The sequence below is a fragment of the Bos indicus x Bos taurus genome, chromosome 2 (assembly GCF_003369695.1).
Source record: "Bos indicus x Bos taurus breed Angus x Brahman F1 hybrid chromosome 2, Bos_hybrid_MaternalHap_v2.0, whole genome shotgun sequence".
Classification (NCBI taxonomy): Eukaryota; Metazoa; Chordata; class Mammalia; order Artiodactyla; family Bovidae; genus Bos; species Bos indicus x Bos taurus.
In genome coordinates this window covers 14,504,859-14,526,105 of record NC_040077.1, presented here as the reverse complement: position 1 = coordinate 14,526,105, position 21,247 = coordinate 14,504,859, and the positions used below count along the sequence as shown (strand labels likewise).

The 21,247-nt window shown below is 39.0% G+C and overlaps 1 protein-coding gene across 3 annotated transcripts in view; it reads left to right on the top strand.

The window, feature by feature from the left end:
- Window positions 1–3,903, top strand: part of ITPRID2 (ITPR interacting domain containing 2) — a 96,147-nt gene extending 92,244 nt beyond the window's left edge. For all 3 annotated transcript variants that reach the window (XM_027556128.1, XM_027556139.1, XM_027556147.1), the window contains 2 exons: window positions 2,323–2,439; window positions 3,008–3,903. In XM_027556128.1, the coding sequence (XP_027411929.1) occupies window positions 2,323–2,427 (105 nt within the window). In that variant the 3' untranslated portion in view covers window positions 2,428–2,439; window positions 3,008–3,903. The remainder of the gene's footprint in view (window positions 1–2,322; window positions 2,440–3,007) is intronic.
- The last annotated feature ends 17,344 nt before the right edge of the window (window positions 3,904–21,247 follow it).

Genomic DNA, 21,247 nt, shown 5'->3' with positions numbered 1-21,247 from the left:
GTGTCCAATATATATTTGTTTAAAAAACAAATCTGAAGGACTATGAACTTAACAGACCTTTGATGTTTAAAGTTTAGAAGGTAAAATGAGAAGATTTTATTTATTTAAATATATTTCAGTATAGATAGTTGGTAGTTAAGGAACATTTGTCTCTCTGAATATTTATGTATCAGTTCAGTTCAGTCACTCAGTCGTGTCCAACTCTTTGCGACCCCATGAATCGCAGCACGCCAGGCCTCCCTGTCCATCACCAACTCCCGGAGTTCACTCAGACTCTTGTCCATCGAGTCCATGATGCCACCCAGCCATCTCATCCTCTGTCGTCCCCTTCTCCTCCTGCCCCCAAATCCCTCCCAGCATCAGAGTCTTTTCCAATGAGTCAACCCTTCACATGAGGTGGCCAAAGTACTGGAGTTTCAGCTTTAGCATCATTCCTTCCAAAGCAATCCCAGGGCTGATCTCCTTCAGAATGGACTGGTTGGATCTCCTTGCAGTCCATGGGACTCTCAAGAGTCTTCTCCAACACCACAATATATATATTCTGTAACGTATATATTGCATGACATTATTACAGAGCCATTTTTGGAAAGACTTCCATTGAGATGTGTTCAGGATGTACTTAGCAACATTTTAGGAAAGAGATCAGGCTGGCAGGAAACTGAAAATGTAGAATTTTTAAAAGCTGGTTGAGTGTGTCCTGAGTGCTGGTTCGGGAAGGCATTACCAGTTTATTTGAGGAAGCACACATGTAAAGCCTTCAGGGGGCTACTCAGAGCTGATGCACTGGGCTTCCCAGGTGGCTCAGTTAGTAAAGAATCTGTGGCCGATGCAGGACATGCAGGAGCTGTGGGTTTGATCCCTGGGTCTGGAGGATCCCTTGGAGGAGGAAATGGCAACCCACCCAAGTATTCTTGCCTGGAAAATCCCATAGATAGAAGACATTTGTGGCCTGCATTCCATGGGGTCACAAATCAGAGAGAAAAAGATGTAGGTGTGCATGTGTAGTGTTTGGGCATCTGGAGAAGAAAATCTCGAGGGAATTGTCATTGCCTCTAGATCTGTTTGCGTTTTCTAACAATAAAATGACATGTAAATCCTCATCCAAAGCAAAATTTTCAGTCAGGTGACAAACGTACCATACAACTAAATATTGACTTATTTAGAGTTTATGGTTGTTTTGGTGGTGGTGTTCAGTCACTCAGTCGTGTCCGACTCTTTCCTACCACATGCACTGCAGCATGCCAGGCTTCCCTGTCCTTCACCATCTCCTGGAGCTTGCTCAAGTTCATGTCCATTGAGTCAGTGATGCCATCCAACCGTCTCATCCTCTGTCTTCCTCTTCTCCTCCTACCTCAATCTTTCCCAGCATCAGGGTCTTTTCTAATGAGTCAGCTCTTTGCATCAGGTGGCCAAAGTATTGGAGCTTCAGCTTCAGCATCAGTCCTTCCAATGAATATTTAGGGTTGATTTCCTTTAGGATTGACTTGTTTGATCTCCTTTCTGTCCACGGGACTCCCAAGAGTCTTCTCCAACACCACAGTTCAAAAGCATCAATTCTTCCATGCTCAGCCTCCTTTATGGTCCAACTCTCACATCCACACATGACTACTGGAAAAACCATGGACCTTTGTTGGCAAAGTGATGTCTCCGCTTTTTAATATGCTGTCTTAAGTTTGTTATAGCTTTTCTTCCAAGGAGCAAGCACCTTTTAATTTCGTGGCTACATTTACCATCTGCAGTGATTTTGGAGCCCAAGAAAATAAAGTCTGTCACTGTTTCCAGTGTTTCCCCATCTATTTGCCTTGAAGTGATGGGACCAGATGCCATGATCTTAGTTTTTTGAATGTTGAGTTTTAAGCCAGCTTTTTCACACTTTTCTTTCACTTTCATCAAGTGGCTCTTTAGTCCCTCTTTGCTTTCTGCCTTTAGGTAGATAGACATTAATTTAAAAGAAAAACAACATAAAAGTGAACATAATATTTAATCAGTTCTTTCAGGTTATTTTGTGTCATAGGCTAAATTATCTATGAAGCTTTAACATTTGTTAATGCTCTCAACTTGAGAATTGTGTTATTTTGTAATGGAGTTATTTGAATTATGCTAGACAAGATCTCAGAACATGATCTGAGTTTGAGGATAGATGGATGTGATTCCCTGCTCTCTCTCTCTATTTCATGAAGGATTTACACAAAGATTTAGTTTTCTCTGTAGTTTAGCTGACTGTAGAAATTAAATGTTATTTACTTGTTTTTTCTGATAACAGAATAAAATGGATTATAGTGATACTGTTAAGTTCTTGTTTTCTTCTTTTTTCCATTCTAGATTAAAGAGTCTATTGTTGGGGAAATCAGACGGGAAATTGTAAGTGGACTTCTGGCAGCAGTATCTTCAAGTAAAGCATCCAATTCTAAGCAAGATAGTCACTAATGGAATTTATAGGTAAATTTTTCTGAATTTCTTTGTTTAGCTAAATGTAACTTAGTACTTAGTTTTTAATGCTTTTTCTTAGTATATAGGTCTGTTTCCCTAGCTAAATTTTTATTTTTAGGAAGTATGTAATATGTTATTTTACAGTGTGAAAACCTTTTATAACCTCATTTGAAGTGTAAGTGATTCAAATCTCATAATCTCAAACCTCCAAGTTATATTGATATTTTATCATTTTATTGAAATTTCATTATAGTAAATAAATTCTGGAATTGGGGAAATTGGGACCTTCAAACCTGAATTTTGATAGCACTGCCCTGATTATAATATTACTTCAAATGGATGAAGAATTCAAGCATGCGTGCATACCAAGATTTCAAGATTTAATCATAAATTTTTAGTGTCTTTTGTTTTTTAAAGAAACATATCCCATAGATCTCATTGTACATAGTACATTAGGTCTCATATCTAATCATGTCATAATAGATAATGGAGAATCTTTATTCTCATCCTTCCTTTTAAAGACTTTTCAGTAATAATTGAAAAATGCTTAATTTTTACTTTTCTTCCTTTTTTTAAGGTTTGCGTGGGTCCTGTTAGCTGCGTGATACTGGAGTTATCAAGGATATACACTGGTGGGGGTGTCATTTGTGCTTCAGAAGATACTTGCTGCTGAGCTGGGCTACTGTATACAATGTTTATTTCTTCTGTGCATATCTTTTCAAAAAACATAGAAACATAGGCACTTTGCTGACTTTATTTCTTTTCTAAACTATCAAAACCATAGCCATTTGAAAAGCCTAATATTTATTTGTATGTCAGTATTTTCCAGTTGATTGCCTAGGTAGAATTAATTTTAAAACTTGAAAACTTCCATAATTAACCAACTTATAAATAACATATTTCTTCAGACTAGCTTCTTAAAACACTGACCTCTATGAGGTATTTACTGTGCAATAACTGATTCATTTTTTGAGAGCTTGAAACAACCAATGATACTCCCTCCACTGCTGTTAATTAGTGTCACTTCCAAGAAGAAAAATTATCCTGTTGTAAAAACTGCTTTTAATTCTTGAGGAGGTTACTAATAGCAGTAGGATAGAATTTATGTTACCTAAAACTACTTAATGTTCTTACACTGTAAGCATTGTTATTTTACCCAAGACAATTGTAATTTTATTGTAGCTTATGTAGTTTGGGGATTTTTGTTTGTTTGTTTTTTTGGAAACATGTCTTATGTTAAACACTATGTACTTTTTGCATTGTCCAGACTTCTTTATTATAAGGACATGTTTCTTCTTTTAGACTAAATAGTAGATTATTGCCAAAATAATGGGGCCTGTGACTTGAATGGATAGAAATGAATAAGCTGGTTTTGTTTTTTCATAATGGAAGTAATTTAGATTTTTGTTTTCTCATAAACAAATTTTAATTCATTCTTAACCAGTGAGAACTGTTTGTTTTATGGGGGGGGGGGGGGGAAAGGAAGGTAGTTTCCTATTTGGTTTTATATATGTTAAATAAATGTGTAAAGTAACAACCAGATGTTATTAGAATTATTCTTTAGCATTTATAATTTTCAACTCCTATTATATTTCTTTGTGTGAAATTTTAATCAAAAGTGGTTGAGAGGTTAACAATATACTTTGAAAGAATATCTAAAAGGTTTTTTAAATGTTTGAATTATCACATCACACAAAGGCTGATTTCTAAAAAAAAATTAATAAAGTATTTATTTTGCCTAACATGTTTTTAGTGATTTATTTTCTTGAACCACAACATGAAGAATTTGGATTAGATTTGATAAGTAACAAGACCCAAAAGAATTGGAGCATATAATCTACTGGGCTAAAATTCTCTTTTCCTGAAAAGGCGTCTACGATGCTTTCAAAAATGTGGTTAATACTAGACCACCATGGAGAAAGAATGCACACTGATGCCTCTTGGTCTCATCTAGTTCTGTCGTCTTAATTATTACCATCTGAGTCAAAAATTTTCTTTAAACTGTACTGTTAAGCTACAAAGAACAGACATTAAAATACTACTTTATTCTCTGGCCAAATTCAAATTCAGCAATTTGACTACCCAATTCTAATAATAGTAATGATACATATAAACCAAGCACTGATATTAATACTAATATTAATACAGATATCAATGATTTTTAACTAATCAGCTTTGTAGCCACTAACAGTTCTTTTCTGACTATATAAGAACCCAGAATTTGATAATCAGTATTAAATAGCTTGATTCAATGGGAAAATCCCTTACAGAGTTGGCATGTAAAATAAAATGAACTCAAGCACTATCAGAGTTTCATGTTGACGCCCATGTAAAGCTTGTGTACTCAAACATTTGAAAGCTACTGTATTCAAGCCACCCTGCTAGCTGCTGAAATGAATGAGAGGGGGTCTAAATGGAAGAACAGGGCACCTTTTTTTCCTGAATGGGTAAGTTTAGAAGTACCAAATAAAAAACATGAAAATCATAAAAAGAATTTGCAGGAGGGAGCCTGGGATGGTTGGAGATGTAAGTCTTTACCAAGAAGACTTAGTTTCAGTAAAGACTTAATGGGAAATAGAAAGGATGGAGTTTAAGTAATTAAGAATATTTTAGTTCTTGTTGTTCAGTTGCTTAGTCATGTCTGACTGTTTGTGACCTTATGGACTACAACAGGCCAGGCTCACCTGTCCTTCACTATCTCCCAGAGTTTGCTCAAATTCATGTCTATTGAGTTGGTGATGCTATCCTAACCATCTCATCCTCTGCTGTCCCCTTCTCCTGCCTTTAGTCTTTCCCAGATCAGGGTCTTTTCTAATGAGTCAGCTCTTCCTATGAGGTAGCCAAAATATTGGAGCTTCAGCTTCAGTATCAGTCCTTCCAATGAAATATTCAGCATTGATTTCTTTTAGGATTGACTGGTTTGATCTTGCTGTCCAAGGGATTCTTCAAGGGTCCCAAAATTCGGAAGCACCAATTTTTTGGTGCTCAGCCTTCTTTATGGTTCAACTCTCACATCTGTACAGGACTACTGGAAAATCCACAACTTTGACTCTATGGACCTTTGTTGCCAAAGTGATGTCTCTGCTTTTTAATACACTATCTAGGTTTGTTACAGCTTTCCTACCAAGGAGCAAGCATCTTCTAATTTCGTGGCTGCAGTCACTGTTCACAGTGATTTTGGACCCCAAGAAAACAAAATCTGTCACTGCTTCTACTTTTCCCCTTCTATTTGCCATAAAGTGTTGGGACAAGATGCCATGATCTTAGTTTTCTGAATGTTGAGTTTTAAACCAGCTTTTTCACTCTCCTCTTTGATCCTCATCAAGAGGCTCTTTAGTTCCTCTTCACTTTCTGCCATTAGAGTGGTGTCATTGGCATAACTAAGGCTGTTATATTTCTTCTGCCAATCTTGACTGCAGCTTTTGATTCATCCAGCCAAGCATTTTGCATGATATACTCTGCATACAAGTTAAACAGTCAGAGTGACAATATACAGCCTTGACATACTCCTTTCCCAATTTTGAACCAGTCCATTGTTCCATGCTTGTTTCTAACTGTTGCTTCTTGACCTGCATACAGGTTTCTTAGGAGACAGTTAAGGTGGTCTGGCGTTCCCATCTCTAAGAATTTAACACAGTTTGTTGTGATCCACACAGTCAAAGCCTTTAGCATAGTCAGTGAAGCAGAAATAGATGTTTTTCTGAAATTCCCTTCCTTTTTCTATGATCCAATGGATGTTGGCAATTTGATCTCTGGTTCCTCTGCCTTTTTCTAAACTGAGCTTGTACATCTGAAAGTTCTTGGTTCTTGTACTGTTCAAGCTTAGCTTGAAGGATTTTGAGCATAACCTTGCTACTAACAGCATGTGAAATAAGCGCAGTCATAAGGTAATTTGAATAGTCTTTGGCATTTGCCCTTCTTTGGGACTGAAATGAAAACAGACCTTTCCCAGTTCTGTGGCCACTGTTGAATTTCCCAATTTTGCTGGCATAATGAGTGCAGCACTTTAACATCATCTTTTAGGATTTAAAATAGCTCAACTGGAATTCCATCACCTCCACTGGCTTTGTTCATAGTAGAGTTTGCAAAGGCCCATTTGACTGTGAAGTCCAAGATGTCTAGCTCTAGGTGACTGACTACACCTCATTGTTATCTGGGTCATTAAGACCATTTTTGTATACTTCTGTGTACTGTTGCCACCTCTTCTTAATCTCTTCTGCTTCTGTTAAGTCATGCTAATGAGTTCTGTCCTTTATCGTGCCCATCCTTATATAAAATGTTCCCTTGGTATCTCCAGTTTTCTTGAAGAGATCTCTGGTCTTTCCCATTCTATTGTTTTTCTCTATTTGCACTATTCACTTAAGAAGGCTTTCTTATCTCTCCTTGCTATTCTTTGAAACTGAATTCAGTTGGTTATATCTTTCACCTTTTTTAAGTGGAAGGTGGACAATACTGAATTTCAATTTTCAATTTTGTTCCTTTGGAACAACAACAAAAAATTCTCATGAAATACCACTTAGAGTAATGCTTCTATATTTCTCCACGCATGGAAATCAAATTACCTGAGATTTTGTGGAAATGAAGATTCTGATTGCGTAGGTCCTGGTCCTACTTTCTTGGCTCCACATTCCTGCATTTCTAGAAGCACTCAGGAGAAACTGATGCTTCTAATCCATTAACTGTACTTTTAGTAGCAAGGATTTATATTAGTAAGTCTTACTACCTATCTGCTAGTTACTTTGGAGAGAGAAAGTTGTGTTAGTAGAATAGGGAAAAGGAGTCCAAAATTGCGGTGGCTAAAAGACAAGGAAGGTCTGAGGACCAGAGTGAAGACTTCAGGCAGAACAAACAGAACAAACAGCACTCCTGGCTAAGCCCAATTTGCATAGGGCAGGCCCAGGTGGAGGAAAAAAACATATAAAAGCAGGAGCCAAAGCGCTCTCTCATGGACTCTCTCTCCCACGTGCATGCGCTCTTTTCTTTCTCTCTCTCTCTCTCACTTTCCTGCTATCTTCTAAATAAAATAGAGCTGTAACACTGATTTGCCTAAGAGCTGTAGCACGGTTTGTCCAAGACCCAAGAGCTGTGATGCGCCGAGGGCTTTAATGTCCGTCGCTCCAAATCTTTGTTGTGACGAGACAAAGAACCGAGGAACATACACTCACGTGACGGTTGGTAAGCAGGAAAAGGAATTTTTATATCCAAAGGTATGTCAACTTAGAGGCCATCTTCAGGGAACTTTTCATTATAGCCCAAAGGTAGTAACTGGAAACAAATGTATACCAAAACAAGATAAGGATACTAAAGAAAATTACAGCCCATATCTTTGATGAATATGGATACAAAAATTCTCAAGAAAATATTAGCAAACCAAATCCAACAACACATCAAAGACCATGACCAGACTAGACTCATCCCAGGGCCACAAGGATGGTTTAAAACAAACAAATATGATACACCATATCAACAAAAGAAAAAACCCATATAATCATCCCAATGGATACAGAAAAAGCATTGGATAAATATCAACACCATTCATGATAAAAACCTCTTACCAAATTGCATACGGAGGGAACACAGCTCAACAGAATGGAAGCTACTTATGACAGACTCTCAGCTGATATGATACTTAATGGTGTGAATAGCTGCTGCTGCTGCTAAGTCGCTTCAGTTGTGTCTGACTCTCTGCAACCCCATAGATGGCAGCCCACCAGGCTCCCCCGTCCCTGGGATTCTCCAGGCAAGAACACTGGAGTGGGTTGCCATTTCCTTCTCCAATGCATGAAAGTGAAAAGTGAAAGTGAAGTCGTTCAGTCATGTCCGACCCTCAGCGACCCCATGGACTGCAGCCTTCCAGGCTCCTCCACCCATGGGATTTTCCAGGCAAGAGTACTGGAGTGGGGTGCCATTGTCTTCTCCAGAAAAGCTGATAGTCTTCCTGATAAAATCTGGAACAAGGCAAAGATCCCCCAGTCTCACCACTGCTATTCAATAGTACAGTATTAGAAGTTCCACAGTAATCAAGCAAGAAAAAGAAAGACAAAGTATCCAAATTGGAAAGGAAGAGATAAAATTCATTATATGCAGACAGTCAAAGCTATGGTTTTTCCAGTAGTCAGGTACAGATGTGAGGGTTGGACCATAAAGAAGGCTGAGCAGCAAAAACCTGATGCTTTCAAACTGTGATGTTGGAAAAGACTCTTAAGAAGTCCATGGACAGCAAGGAGATCAAACCAGTCAATCCTAAAGGAAATCAATGCTGAATACACATTGGAAGGACTGATGCTGAAGCTGAAACTCCAATACTGTGGCCACCTGATGAGAAGAGCTGACTCACTGGAAAAGACCCTGATGCTGAAAAAGACAGAAAGCAGGAGAAGAAGGGAGAGATGGAAGAGGAGATGGTTGGATGGCATCATCGACTCAATGGACATGAATTTGAGCAAACTCCAGGAGATATTGAAGGTCAGGGAAGCCTGGTGTGCAGCAGTTCATGGGATCACAAAAAGTCAGATACGACTGAGCAACTGAACAATGACAACAATATGCAGAAAATATTACATTCTATGTAGAAAACCCTAAAGACTCTACATTCAAAGTACTAGAATGGATAAAAAGATTAATCACAGTAGCACAGGATACAACATTAACATACAGAAATCTGTTGCATTTCTTTATACTAACAATGAAATATCAAAAAGATACAATAAAATAACTGCTTTTGAAATCACATCAAAAAAAAAAACAGCTTAGGAATAAACCTGACCAAAGAGGTGAAAGACAATGCTAGAAATAACCATAAAACATTAATAAAAGAAACTGAAGATGATTCAAAGACATGGAAAGAATTCAAAGCTCTTGGATTGGAAGAATTAATGTTAAAATGGCCTTAATACACAAAATGATCTACATATTTAATATGATCCCTATCAAATTATCCATGACATTTTTCACAGAACTATAATAATCCTAAATTTCATATGGAACCATTTAAAAGACCGAGAATTGCCAAAGCAATCCTAAGGGAAAAGCACAAAGTAGGTCACATACTCCAGACAATCATACAAAGCTACAGTAATCAAAACATCATGATCTGGCACAAAAACACACATATGGATCAATGGAACAGCATAGAACCCATAAATAAACTTACACATTTATGGTCAATTAATCTTTGACAAAGGAAGCAAGAATATACAATGGGAAAAAGAGGCTCTTCATCAAGGGGGGTTGGGAAAGTTGGACAGTTCAGTTCAGTTCAGTCACTAAGTCATGTCTGACTCTTTGAGATCCTATGGACTAGCACTCCAGGCTTCTCTGTCCATCGTCAAATCCTGGAGCCTGCTCAAACTCATGTCCATCGAGTCAATGATGCCATCCAACCATCTCATCCTCTTCCATCCCCTTCTCCTGCCTTCAACGTTTCCCAGCAACAGGGTCTTTTCCAATGAGTCAGTTCTTCACATTAGGTGGCCAAAGTATTGCAGCTTCAGCTTCATTGTCAGTTCTTCCAACGAATATCAGGACTGATTTCTTTTACAATTGACTGTTTTGATCTCCTGGCAGTCTAAGGGACTCTCAAGAGCTTTCTCCAAAACCACAGTTCAAAAGAATCAATTCTTCAGCACTGAGCTTTTTTTATGGTCCAACTTTCACATCCATACATGACCACTGGAAAAACCATAGCTTTGACTATGGTGACATTTGTCAGCAAAGTAATGTCTCTACTTTTTAATATGTTGTCTAGGTTGGTCATAGCTTTTCTTCCAAGGAGTAAGCGTCTTTTAATTTCATGGCTGCATTCACCATCTGCAGTGATTTTTCAGCCCAAGAAAATAAAGTCTGTCACTGTTTCCCCATCTATTTGCCATGAAGCGATGGGCCCAGATACCATGATCTTAGTTTTCTGAATGTTGAGTTTTAAGCCAGCTTTTTCACTCTCTTCTTTCACTTTCATCAAGAGGCTCTTTAGTTCTTTTTCACTTTCTGCCATAAGGGTGGTGTCATCTTCGAATGTGAGATTATTGATATTTCTCCCAGCAAAGTTGTTTCCAGCTTGTGCTTCCTCCAACCCTGCATTTTGCATGATGTACTCTGCATCAAGTACATCAAGACCATCCCCAAGAAAAAGAAATGAAAAAAAGCAAAATGGCTGTATGAGGAGGCCTTACAAATAGCTGTGAAATGAAGAAAAGTGAAAAGCAAAGGAGAAAAGGAAAAATATACCCATCTGAATGCAGAGTGCCAAAGAATAGCAAGGAGAGATAAGAAAGCCTTCCTCAGTGATCAGTGCAAAGAAATAGAAGGAAACAGTAGAATGGGAAAGACTAGACATCTCTTCAAGAAAATCAGAGATACCAAGGGAACATTTCATGCAAAGAGGGGCACAAAAAAGGACAGAAATGTTATGGACCTAACAGAAGCAGAAGATATTAAGAGGTGGCAAGAATGCACAGAACTATCCAAAAAAGATCTTAATGACCCAGGTGACCATGATGGTGTGATCACTCACCTAGAGCCAGACATCCTGGAATGTGAAGTCAAGAGGGCCTTAGGAAGCATCACTACAAACAAAGCTAGTTGAGGTGATGGAATTCCAGTTGAGCTATTTCAAATCCTAAAAGATGATGCTGTGGAAGTGCCGCAATCAATATGCCAGCAAATTTGGAAAACTCAGCAGTGGCCACAGGACTGGAAAAGGTCAGTTTTCATTCCAGTCCCAAAGAAAGGCAGTGCCAAAGAGTGAATGTTCAAACTACTGCACAATTGCACTCATCTCACATGGTAGTAAAGTAATGCTCAAAATTCTCCAAGCCAGGCTCCAACAGTACATTTACCATGAACTTCCAGATGTCCAAGCTGGATTAGAAAAGGCAGAGGAACCAGAAATCAAATTGCCAGCATCCATTGGATCATCAGAACAGCAAGAGAGTTCCAGAAAAACATCTATTTCTGCTTAATGACTATGCCAAAACCTTTGACTGTTGTTTCCACAACAAACTGTGGAAAATTCTGAAAGAGATGGGAGTACCAGATCACCTGACCTGCCTCTTGAGAAATCTGTATGCAGGTCAGGAAGCAACAGTTAGAACTGGACATGGAACAACAGACTGGTTCCAAATTGGGAAAGGAGTACATCAAGGCTGTATATTGTCACCCTGCTTATTTAACTTCTATGCAGAGTACATCATGAGAAACACTGGACTGGATGAATCACAAGCTGGAATCAAGATTACTGGGAGAAATAATCTGTAACCTCAGATATGCAGATTACACCTCCCTTATGGCAGAAAGAGAAGAGGAACTAAAGAACCTCAGGATAAAAGTGAAAGAGGAGAGTGAAAAGTTGGCTTAAAGCTCAACATTCAGAAAACTAAGATCATGGCATCTGGTCCCATCACTTCAAGGCAAATAGATGGGAAACAGTGGAAACAGTGACAGACTTTATTTTGTTGGTCTCCAAAATTAGTGCAAATGGTGACTGCAGCCATGAAATTAAAGATGCTTACTCCTCGTAAGAAAAGTTATGACCAACCTAGACAGCATATATTTTTTAAAATTTATTTTAATTGGAGGCTAATTAGCTTACAATATTGTAGTGGCTTTGCCATACATCAACGTGAATCTGCCATGGATGTACATGTGTTCCCCATCCTGAACCCCTTTCCCACCTCCCTCCCCATCCCATCCCTCTGGGTCATCTCAGTGCACCAGCCCTGAGCACCCTGTCTCATGCATTGAACCCGGACTGGCATTCTGTTTCACCTATGATAATATACATGTTTCAATGCTATTCTCTCAAATCATCCCACCCTCGCCTTCTCCCACAGAGTCCAAAAGACTGTTCTATACATCTGTGTCTCTTTTGTTATCTCCCATATAAGGTTATTGTTACCATCTTTCTAAATTCCATATATATGTGTTAGTATACGGTATTGGTGTTTTTCTTTCTGGCTTACTTCACTCTGTATAATAGGCTCCAGTTTCATCCACCTCATTAGAACTGATTCAAATGTGTTCTTTTTAATGGCTGAGTAATATTCCATTGTGTATATGTACCACAGCTTTCTTATCCATTCATCTGCTGATGGACATCTAGGTTGCTTCCATGTCCTGGCTATTATAAACAGTGCTGCAATGAACATTGGGGTACACGTGTCTCTTTCAATTCTGGTTTCCTCAGTGTGTATGCCCAGCAGTGGGATTGCTGGATCATAAGGCAGTTCTATTTCCAGTTTTTTAAGGAATCTCCACACTGTTCTCCATAGTGGCTGTACTCTGCATTCCCACCAACAATGTAAGAGGGTTCCCTTTTCTCCACACTCTCTCAATCATTCATTGTTTCTAGACTTTTGGATAGCAGCCATTCTGACTGCATGATATGGTACCTCATTGTGGTTTTGATTAGCATTTCTCTAGTAATGAGTGATGTTGAGCATTTTTTCATGTGTTTGTTAGCCATTTGTATGTCTTCTTTGGATAAAAGTCTGTTTAGTTCTTTGGCCCATGTTTTGATTGGGTCGTTTATTTTTCTGGAATTGAGCTGCAGTAATTGCTGTATATTTTTGAGATTAATTGTCAGTTGCTTCATTTGCTATTATTTTCTCCCATTCTGAAGGTTGTCTTTTCACCTTGCTTATAGTTTCCTTCATTGTAAAAATGCTTTTAAATTTAATTAGGTCCCATTTGTTTATTTTTGCTTTTATTTCCATTACTCTGGGAGGTGGATCATAGAGGATCCTGCTGTGATTTATGTCGGAGAGTGTTTTGCCTATGTTTTCCTCTAGGAGTTTTATAGTTTCTGGTCTCCCATTAAGATCTTTAATCCATTTTGAGTTTATTTTTGTGTATGGTGTTAGAAAGTGTTCTAGTTCACTCTTTCACAAGTGGTTAACCAATTTTCCCAGCACCACTTGTTAAAGAGATTGTCTTTTCTCCATTGTATATTCTTGCCTCCTTTGTTGAAAATAAGGTGTCCATAGGTGCGTGGATTTATCTCTGGGATTTCTATTTTGTTCCATTGATCTATATTTCTGTCTTTGTGCCAGTACCATACTGTCCTGATGACTGTGGCTTTATAGTATAGCCCGAAGTCAGGCAGGTTGATTCCTCCAGTTCCATTCTTCTTTCTCGAGATTGCTTTGAGTATTCGAAGTTTTTTGTATTTCCATACAAATTGTGAAATTATCTGTTCTAGTTCTGTGAAAAACACCATTGGTAGCTTGATAGGGATTGCATTGAATCCATAGATTGCTTTGAGTAGTATACTCATTTTCACTATATTGATTTTTCCAATCCATGAACATGGTATATTTCTCCATCTTTTGTGTCCTCTTTGATTTCTTTCATCAGTGTTTTATAGTTTTCTATATATAGGTCTTTTGTTTCTTAGGTAGATATATTCCTAAGTATTTTATTCTTTTTGTTGCAATGGTGAATGAAATTGTTTCCTTAATTTCTCTTTCTGTTTTCTCATGGTTAGTGTATAGGAATGCAAGGGATTTCTGTGTGTTAATTTTATATCTTGCAACTTTACTATATTCACTGATTAGCTCTAGTAATTTTCTAGTGGAATCTTTAGGGTTTTCTATGTAGAGAATCATGTCATCCGCAAACAGTGAGAGTTTTGCTTCTTCTTTTCCAATCTGGATTCTTTTTATTTCTTTTTTTGCTCTGACTGCTGTGGCCAAAACTATGTTGAATAGTAATGGCGAAAGTGGGCACCCTTGTCTTGTTCCTGACTTTAGGGGAAATGCTTTCAATTTTTCACCATTGAGGATAATGACCAAGTGGGCTTTATCCCAGGAATGCAAGGATTCTTCAGTATTTGCAAATCAATCAATGTAATACATCACATTAACAAATTAAAGATAAAAACCATATGATTCGCTCAATAGATGCAGAGAAAGCCTTTGACAAAATTCAACATCCATTTATGATAAAAACCCTCCAGAAAGCAGGAATAGAAGGAACATACCTCAACATAATAAAAGCTATATATGACAAACCCATAGACAGCATATTTTTTAAAGCAGAGACATTACTTTGCCAACAAAGGTCCATCTAGTCAAAGCTATGGTTTTTCCAGTAGTCATGTATGGATGTGAGAGTTGGACTATAAGGAAAGCTGAGCATGGAAGAATTGATGCTTTTGAGCTGTGGTGTTGGAGGAGACTCTTGACAGTCCCTTGGACTGCAAGGAGATCCAACCAGTCCATCCTAAACAAAATCAGTTCTGAATATTAATTGGAAGGACTGATGCTGAAGCTGAAACCAATACTTAGGCCACCTGATGCAAAGCACTGACTCATTTGAAAAGACCCTGATGCTGGGAAAGATTGAAGGCGGGAGAAGGGGACAACAGAGGATGAGATGTTTGGATGGCATCAGCGAGTCAATGGACATGAGTCTGAGTAAACTCTGGGAGTTGGTGATGGACAGGGAGGCCTGGAGTGCTGCAGTCCATGGGGTCACAAAGAGTTGAACACGACAGCAACTGGACTGAACTGAACTGAACTCTGCATATAAGTTAAATAAGAAGGGTGACAATATATAGACTCAATGTACTCCTTTTCCAATTTGTAAGAGTCTGTTGTTCCATGTCCAGTTCTAAATGTTGCTTCTTGACCTGCACACAGATTTCTCAGGAGACAGATAAGGTCGTCTGGTATTTCCATCTCTTTCAGAATTTTCCCCAGTTCGTTGTGATCCACACATCAAAGGCTTTGGTATGGTCAATAAAGAAGAAGTAGATGTTATTCTGGAATTCTTTTGCTTTTTCTATCATCCTATGGATGTTGGCAATTTGATCCAGCTAAACGCAGTTTGAACATCTGGGAGTTCATGGTTCACGAACTGTTGAAGCCTGGCTTGGAGAATTTTGAGCATTACTTTACTAGCATGTGAAAGAAAGTGAAGTTGCTCAGTCGTGTCCGACTCTTTGCGACTCCATGTACTGTAGCCCACCAGGCTCCTCTGTCCATGGAATTTACCAGGCAAGAATACTGGAGTGGGTTGCCATTTCCTTCTCCAGGGGATCTTCTTGACCCAGGGATGGAACCCACATCTCCCACATTTCAGGCAGATGCTTTACCGTCTGAGCCATGGGGAATGACTAGCATGTGAGATGAGTGCAATTGTGCGATAGTTTGAACACTCATTGGTATTGCTTTTCTTTGGGATTGGAATGAAGATCTATTCCAGTCCTGTGGCCACTGCTGAGTTTTCCAAACGTGCTGGCATATTGAGTGCAGCACTTGCACAGCATCATCTTTTAGGATTTGAAATAGCTCAACTGGAATTCCATCACCTCAACTAGCTTTGTTTGTAGTGATGCTTCCTGCAGTCCACTTGACTTCATATTCTAGGATGTCTGGCTCTAGGTGAGTGATCACACCATCATGGTCACCTGGGTCATTAAGATCTTTTCTGGATAGTTCTGTGTATTCTTGCCACCTCTTCTTAATATCTTCTGCTTCTGTTAGGTCCATAACATTTCTGTCCTTTTTTGTGCCCCTCTTTGCATGAAATGTTCCCTTGGTATCTCTGATTTTCTTGAAGAGATGTTTAGTCTTTCCCATTCTACTGTTTTCCTCTATTTCTTTGCATTGATCACTGAGGAAGGCTTTCTTATCTCTCCTTGCTATTCTTTGGCACTTTGCATTCAGATGGGTATATCTTTCCTTTTCTCCTTTGCCTTTCACTTCTCTTCTTTTCTCAGCTATTTGTAAGGCTTCCTCAGGGAGCCATTTTGCCTTTTTGCATCTCCTTTTCTTGGGGATGATCTTGATCACTGCCTCCTGTACAATGTCATGAACCTATATCCATAGTTCGTTAAGCACTCTATCAAATTTTATCCCTTGAATCTGTTTGTCACTTCCATGTATAACTGTAAGAGATTTGATTTAGGTCATATCTGAATGGTCTAGTGGTTTTCTCTACTTTCTTCAATTTAAGTCTGAATTTGGCAATAAGGAGTTCATGATCTGAGCCACAGTCAGTTCCTGGTCTTGTTTTTGTTGACTGTATAGAGCCTCTCCATCTCTAGCTACAAAAATATATCAATCTGATTTCGGTGTTGAGCATCTGGTGATGTCCATGTGTAGAGTATTCTCTTGTGTTGTTGGAAGAGGGTGTTTGCTATGACCAGTGCATTTTCTTGGCAAAACTCTATTAGTCTTTGCCCTGCTTCATTCCGTATTCCAAGGCCAAATTTGCCTGTTACTCCAGGTGCTTCTTGACTTCCTACTTTTGCATTCCAGTCCCCTATAATGAAAAGGACATCTTTTTTGGGTGCTAGTTCTAGAAGATCTTGGAGGTCTTCATAGAACTGTTCAATTTCAGCTTCTTCAGCATTACTGGTTGGGGCATAGGCTTGGATTACTGTGATATTGAGTGGTTTGCCTTGGAAACAAACAGAGATCATTATCTTTGCTGAGATTGCATCCAAGTACTGTATTTCAGACTCTTTTGTTGATCATGATGGCTACTCCATTTCTTCTAAGGGATTCCTGCCCACAGTAGTAGATATAATGGTCATCTGAGTTAAATTCATCCATTCCAGTCCATTTTAGTTCGCTGATTCCTAGAATGTCAACGTTCACTCTTGCTATCTCCTGTTTGACTACTTCCAATTTGCCTTGATTCATGGACCTAACATTCCAGATTCCTATGCAATATTGTGGTTTACAGCATCAGACCTTGCTTCCATCACCAGTCACATCCACAGCTGGGTATTGTTTTTGCTTTGGCTCCATCCCTTCATTCTTTCTGGAGTTATTTCTTCACTGATCTCCAGTAGCATATTGGGCACCTACTGACCTGGGGAGTTCCTCTTTCAGTATCCTATCATTTTGCCTTTTCATACTGTTTATGGGGTTCTCAAGGCAAGAATACTGAAGTGGTTTGCCATTCCCTTCTCCGGTGGACCACATTCTGTCAGACCTCTCCACCATGACCCGCCTGTCTTGAGTGGCCCCACACGGCATGGCTTGGTTTCATTGAGTTAGACAAGGCTGTGGTCCGTGTGATCAGATTGGCTAGTTTCCTGTGAGTATGGTTTCAGTGTGTCTGCCCTCTGATGCCCTCTCGAACACCTACCATCTTACTTGGGTTGCTCTTACTTGGACGTGGGGTATCTCTTCATGGCTGTTCCAGCAAAGCGCAGCCACTACTCCTTACTTTGGGCGAGTCGCCCCTCCTGACCTTGAATGTGGAGTAGCTCCCCTCGGCCCTCTTGCACCCGCACAGCCACCGCTCCTTGGACGTGGGGTTGCTCCACTCTGCCGCCGCCTCTGACTTCGGACGTGGGGTAGCTCCTCTGCCGCTGTCCCTGACCTCGGGTGTAGGGTAGCTCCTCTCCGCCCTGCTTCTGTGCGGTCTGTCACGGCCGGAGCACTTTGGTTTTATTTTCAGTTCAGTTCAGTTCAGTTCAGTTCAGTCGCTCAGTCGTGTTGTCTCTTTGCGACCCCATGAATCGCAGCACGCCCGGCCTCCCTGTCCATCACCAACTCCCGGAGTTCACCTAAACCCATGTCTGAGTCGGTGATACCATCTAGCCATCTCATCCTCTGTCGTCCCCTTCTCCTCCTGCCCCCAATCCTTCCCAGAATCAGGGTCTTTTCCAATGAGTCAACTCTTCGCATGAGGTGGCCAAAGTACTGGAGTTTCAGCCTCAGCATCAGTCCTTCCAGTGAACACCCAGGACTGGTCTCCTTTAGGATGGACTGGTTGGATCACCTTGCAGTCCAAGGGACTTGCAAGAGTCTTCTCCAGCACCACAGTTCAAAAGCATAACTTCTTTGGAGCTCAGCTTTCTTCACAGTCCAACTCTCACATCCACACATTGGCTAAATTACCAAATTTGCCAGCATTTGGATCAACTTTCTCAACAAAAGAGAAATTTTATTTTGGCGCATCTTCTCGTTGTTGTTGTTGTCTTTCAATTGCTGTCCAAGAAGTGAAAACCAGAACACAAATAACATCACAGATTCTGTCAGGTATAATCCTAAACCAGTTTTTGGAGTAAATGTTAATTTCCTAGGAGAGTCTTTTCTTGGTCTATTTTGCCTGTAATGCACATAACCAGAGAAGGCAATGGCATACCACTCCAGTACTCTTGCCTGGAAAATCCCATGGATGGAGGAGCCTGGTAGGCTGCAGTCCATGGGGTCGCAGAGTAGGACACGACTGAGCGGCTTCACTTTCACTTTTCACTTTCATGTGTTGGAGAAGGAAATGGCAACCCACTCCAGTGTTCTTGCCTGGAGAATCTCAGGGACGGGGGCGCATGGTGGGCGACCATCTATGGGGTCGCACAGAGTCAGACACAATTGAAGTGACTTAGCAGCAGCATCAGGAATGCACATAACAGGAAAGGTAAACGAGTGAAACACCCCATCTTTTTTAAGATGTTCTACTTCTTTAGACTTTAGATATATATTTGACAGAAATTATTTATAAAAAGACACAGTTGTTGTTGCTAAGTTGCTTCAGTCATGTCCGACTCTGTGCAATCCCATAGACAGTAGCAGTGAACAAAACTGTATCCATGATCAGAAATTATGTGAGATACAGAATACAGTTGTAATTATCACTTATGGTTTTGGGGACAGTTTCCCAAAACAGGCTTAACCTTCCAAAGATTTTGAATTGTGTCTATTTTATAAATAAACTAATTTTTAGAAATCCAAGTGACAGAATGCTTGGCTTCATCAGTAAAACCTGGAACCCAACATGGACCACCAATGAAACAGATAACCATTCATTTACAACATGTCTTGGTTTATGGATTAAATGAATTGTACCAAAACTGGCAGTAAACCAGGTTCTTCAAAGTGTGCTATACCTTCCAATTAATAACAAAAATAAAAGGAACACAGGAGCCAGTTAGGACAATCAGTAATAGTATGAACTTAAACTGTTAGATAAGGAAATACTTCTATGATTGAAAAACCCAGGTACTCTAGAGCAATGAGTATTTCTTTTATAGTTTGTTCTCAGTTTCAACATTTCCTTTCTCCTCTTCTTTTCTTACTTCTTGCCCTTCAAGGCCTACAAATTATTTCCTCACCAAGAGATTTCTTGAATCCTACTTTTCTGCTCTAAGAACATTGCTTCCTTTTTCAAATCTGTGCATTACCATATCTGATTATAGATTAAAATATCATAAGTGGCTTAGAATATAACATTTTATCAATAAATGTTCCTTTCAATGTCACTCTTCCTTGAACAATGAGCTTGAGACTTTAGGTATGTAAAACAAACTAGTTCTTCCTGTGACCTGGGCTACATGTTTGAATCTGTACTGAGTGTGCTAAAAAAAAACAAGACATCTGTGTTCACATTTATTTTTACAGTATTTACAATATTTTTAGTTAACGAGAAAATATTGTTAACTGAAGGGAGTGGATGAATGTAAGCATTAAGAGTCCCAATCTAGAGGCAGACAAACCTCAGTTCCAGGCTTAGCTCTGCCACTTTTTTACTCAGTCTCCTGAAAATAACAATAGCACCTTCCTCTCCGGTTTACTAGAGGAGATTAATAAGGTATAATAATATAAGGGTATTTAGGATATCATCTAGCATAAGACAAAAGCTCAATTAATATTAGCTATTAGCAAAAGGTAGGAATAATAACAATAGAATAGAAAGCAAAAATAGACAGTACTGTATTAACTCTCAAGATGATGTATTGATTATCTGAGTCAAATATGCATGAAAATACAGTTGATTTTATTCCAACTTTATGTTAAATGAACCATAATCAAAATTCTTCGATTTGTTTTGCTAAAGCTTTATTTAATTCAGGAAAAGCTCAACATTAGATACATTTGTCAGAAGTTTATCTTTCCTATTATTTATAATACACTTAATTGGCACCACAATAAATGATTAATTAGGGTAATTGTCAATGATGAGATGCTTTATCCTGTATCAAATCCTATTCGAAGGCTTTGGGGTTTCAGAAAACTCGAATCCTTAGTTTTGGCTATCTGCAATCATTCATCGTTTTTTTTTTAATAAGAATGTCCTTGACAACATTCTCTTAGCATATGTGTATGTGTTAGTTGCTCAATTGTGTCCAACTCTTTGTAACCCCACAGACTTGTAGCCCACCAGGCTCCTTTGTCCATGGAGTTCTCCAGGCAAGAATACTGGAGTGGGTTGCCATTCCCTTCTCCAGAGGATCCTTCCAACTCAGAGATCGAACCCTTGTCTCCTGCATAGCAGGCAGATTCTTTACCATCTGAGCTACAGGGAAGCTCCTGTTCCTCTTAGCATAATACTCCTGTTTCTTTTCTGTTTCTCAGTTTTAAAAAATGAATTAATGAACCACTGAGTTGAGCTTTTAAAAATCCTCTAAGCAGAGATTCTCAGTTGGCCAAAGGCAGTTATGAGAATATATGCTGTATGTGTGAATGTGCATGCTGTTGTTTAGTCACTAAGTTGTGCCCAACTTTTTGCAACCTCACGGACTGCAGCACACCAAGCTTTTCTGTCTATGTGTTTCAATTTATGCATATATGCATAGGTATGTTGTTTTTATTCAGTTTTATAATTTTATATTTGAAGAAATAATTCTTTGGCATGTAAGTCTTTTAAAACACAACCTTTCAAAATCTTCTGAACTGGTGAGGTGTGGGTTTTAAAAAGTTGAAAAAAACTAATATATCAAGCCAATTTATTATCAACACTGAAATATTAGAAATAAAATATACTATACCTGGACTATTTATTTACTTTTGAGAGGTTCTACTATTAGAATATTAGAGCTCTAATGGATATGTAACAGTCAAATTATTTTCAAGCTAATATA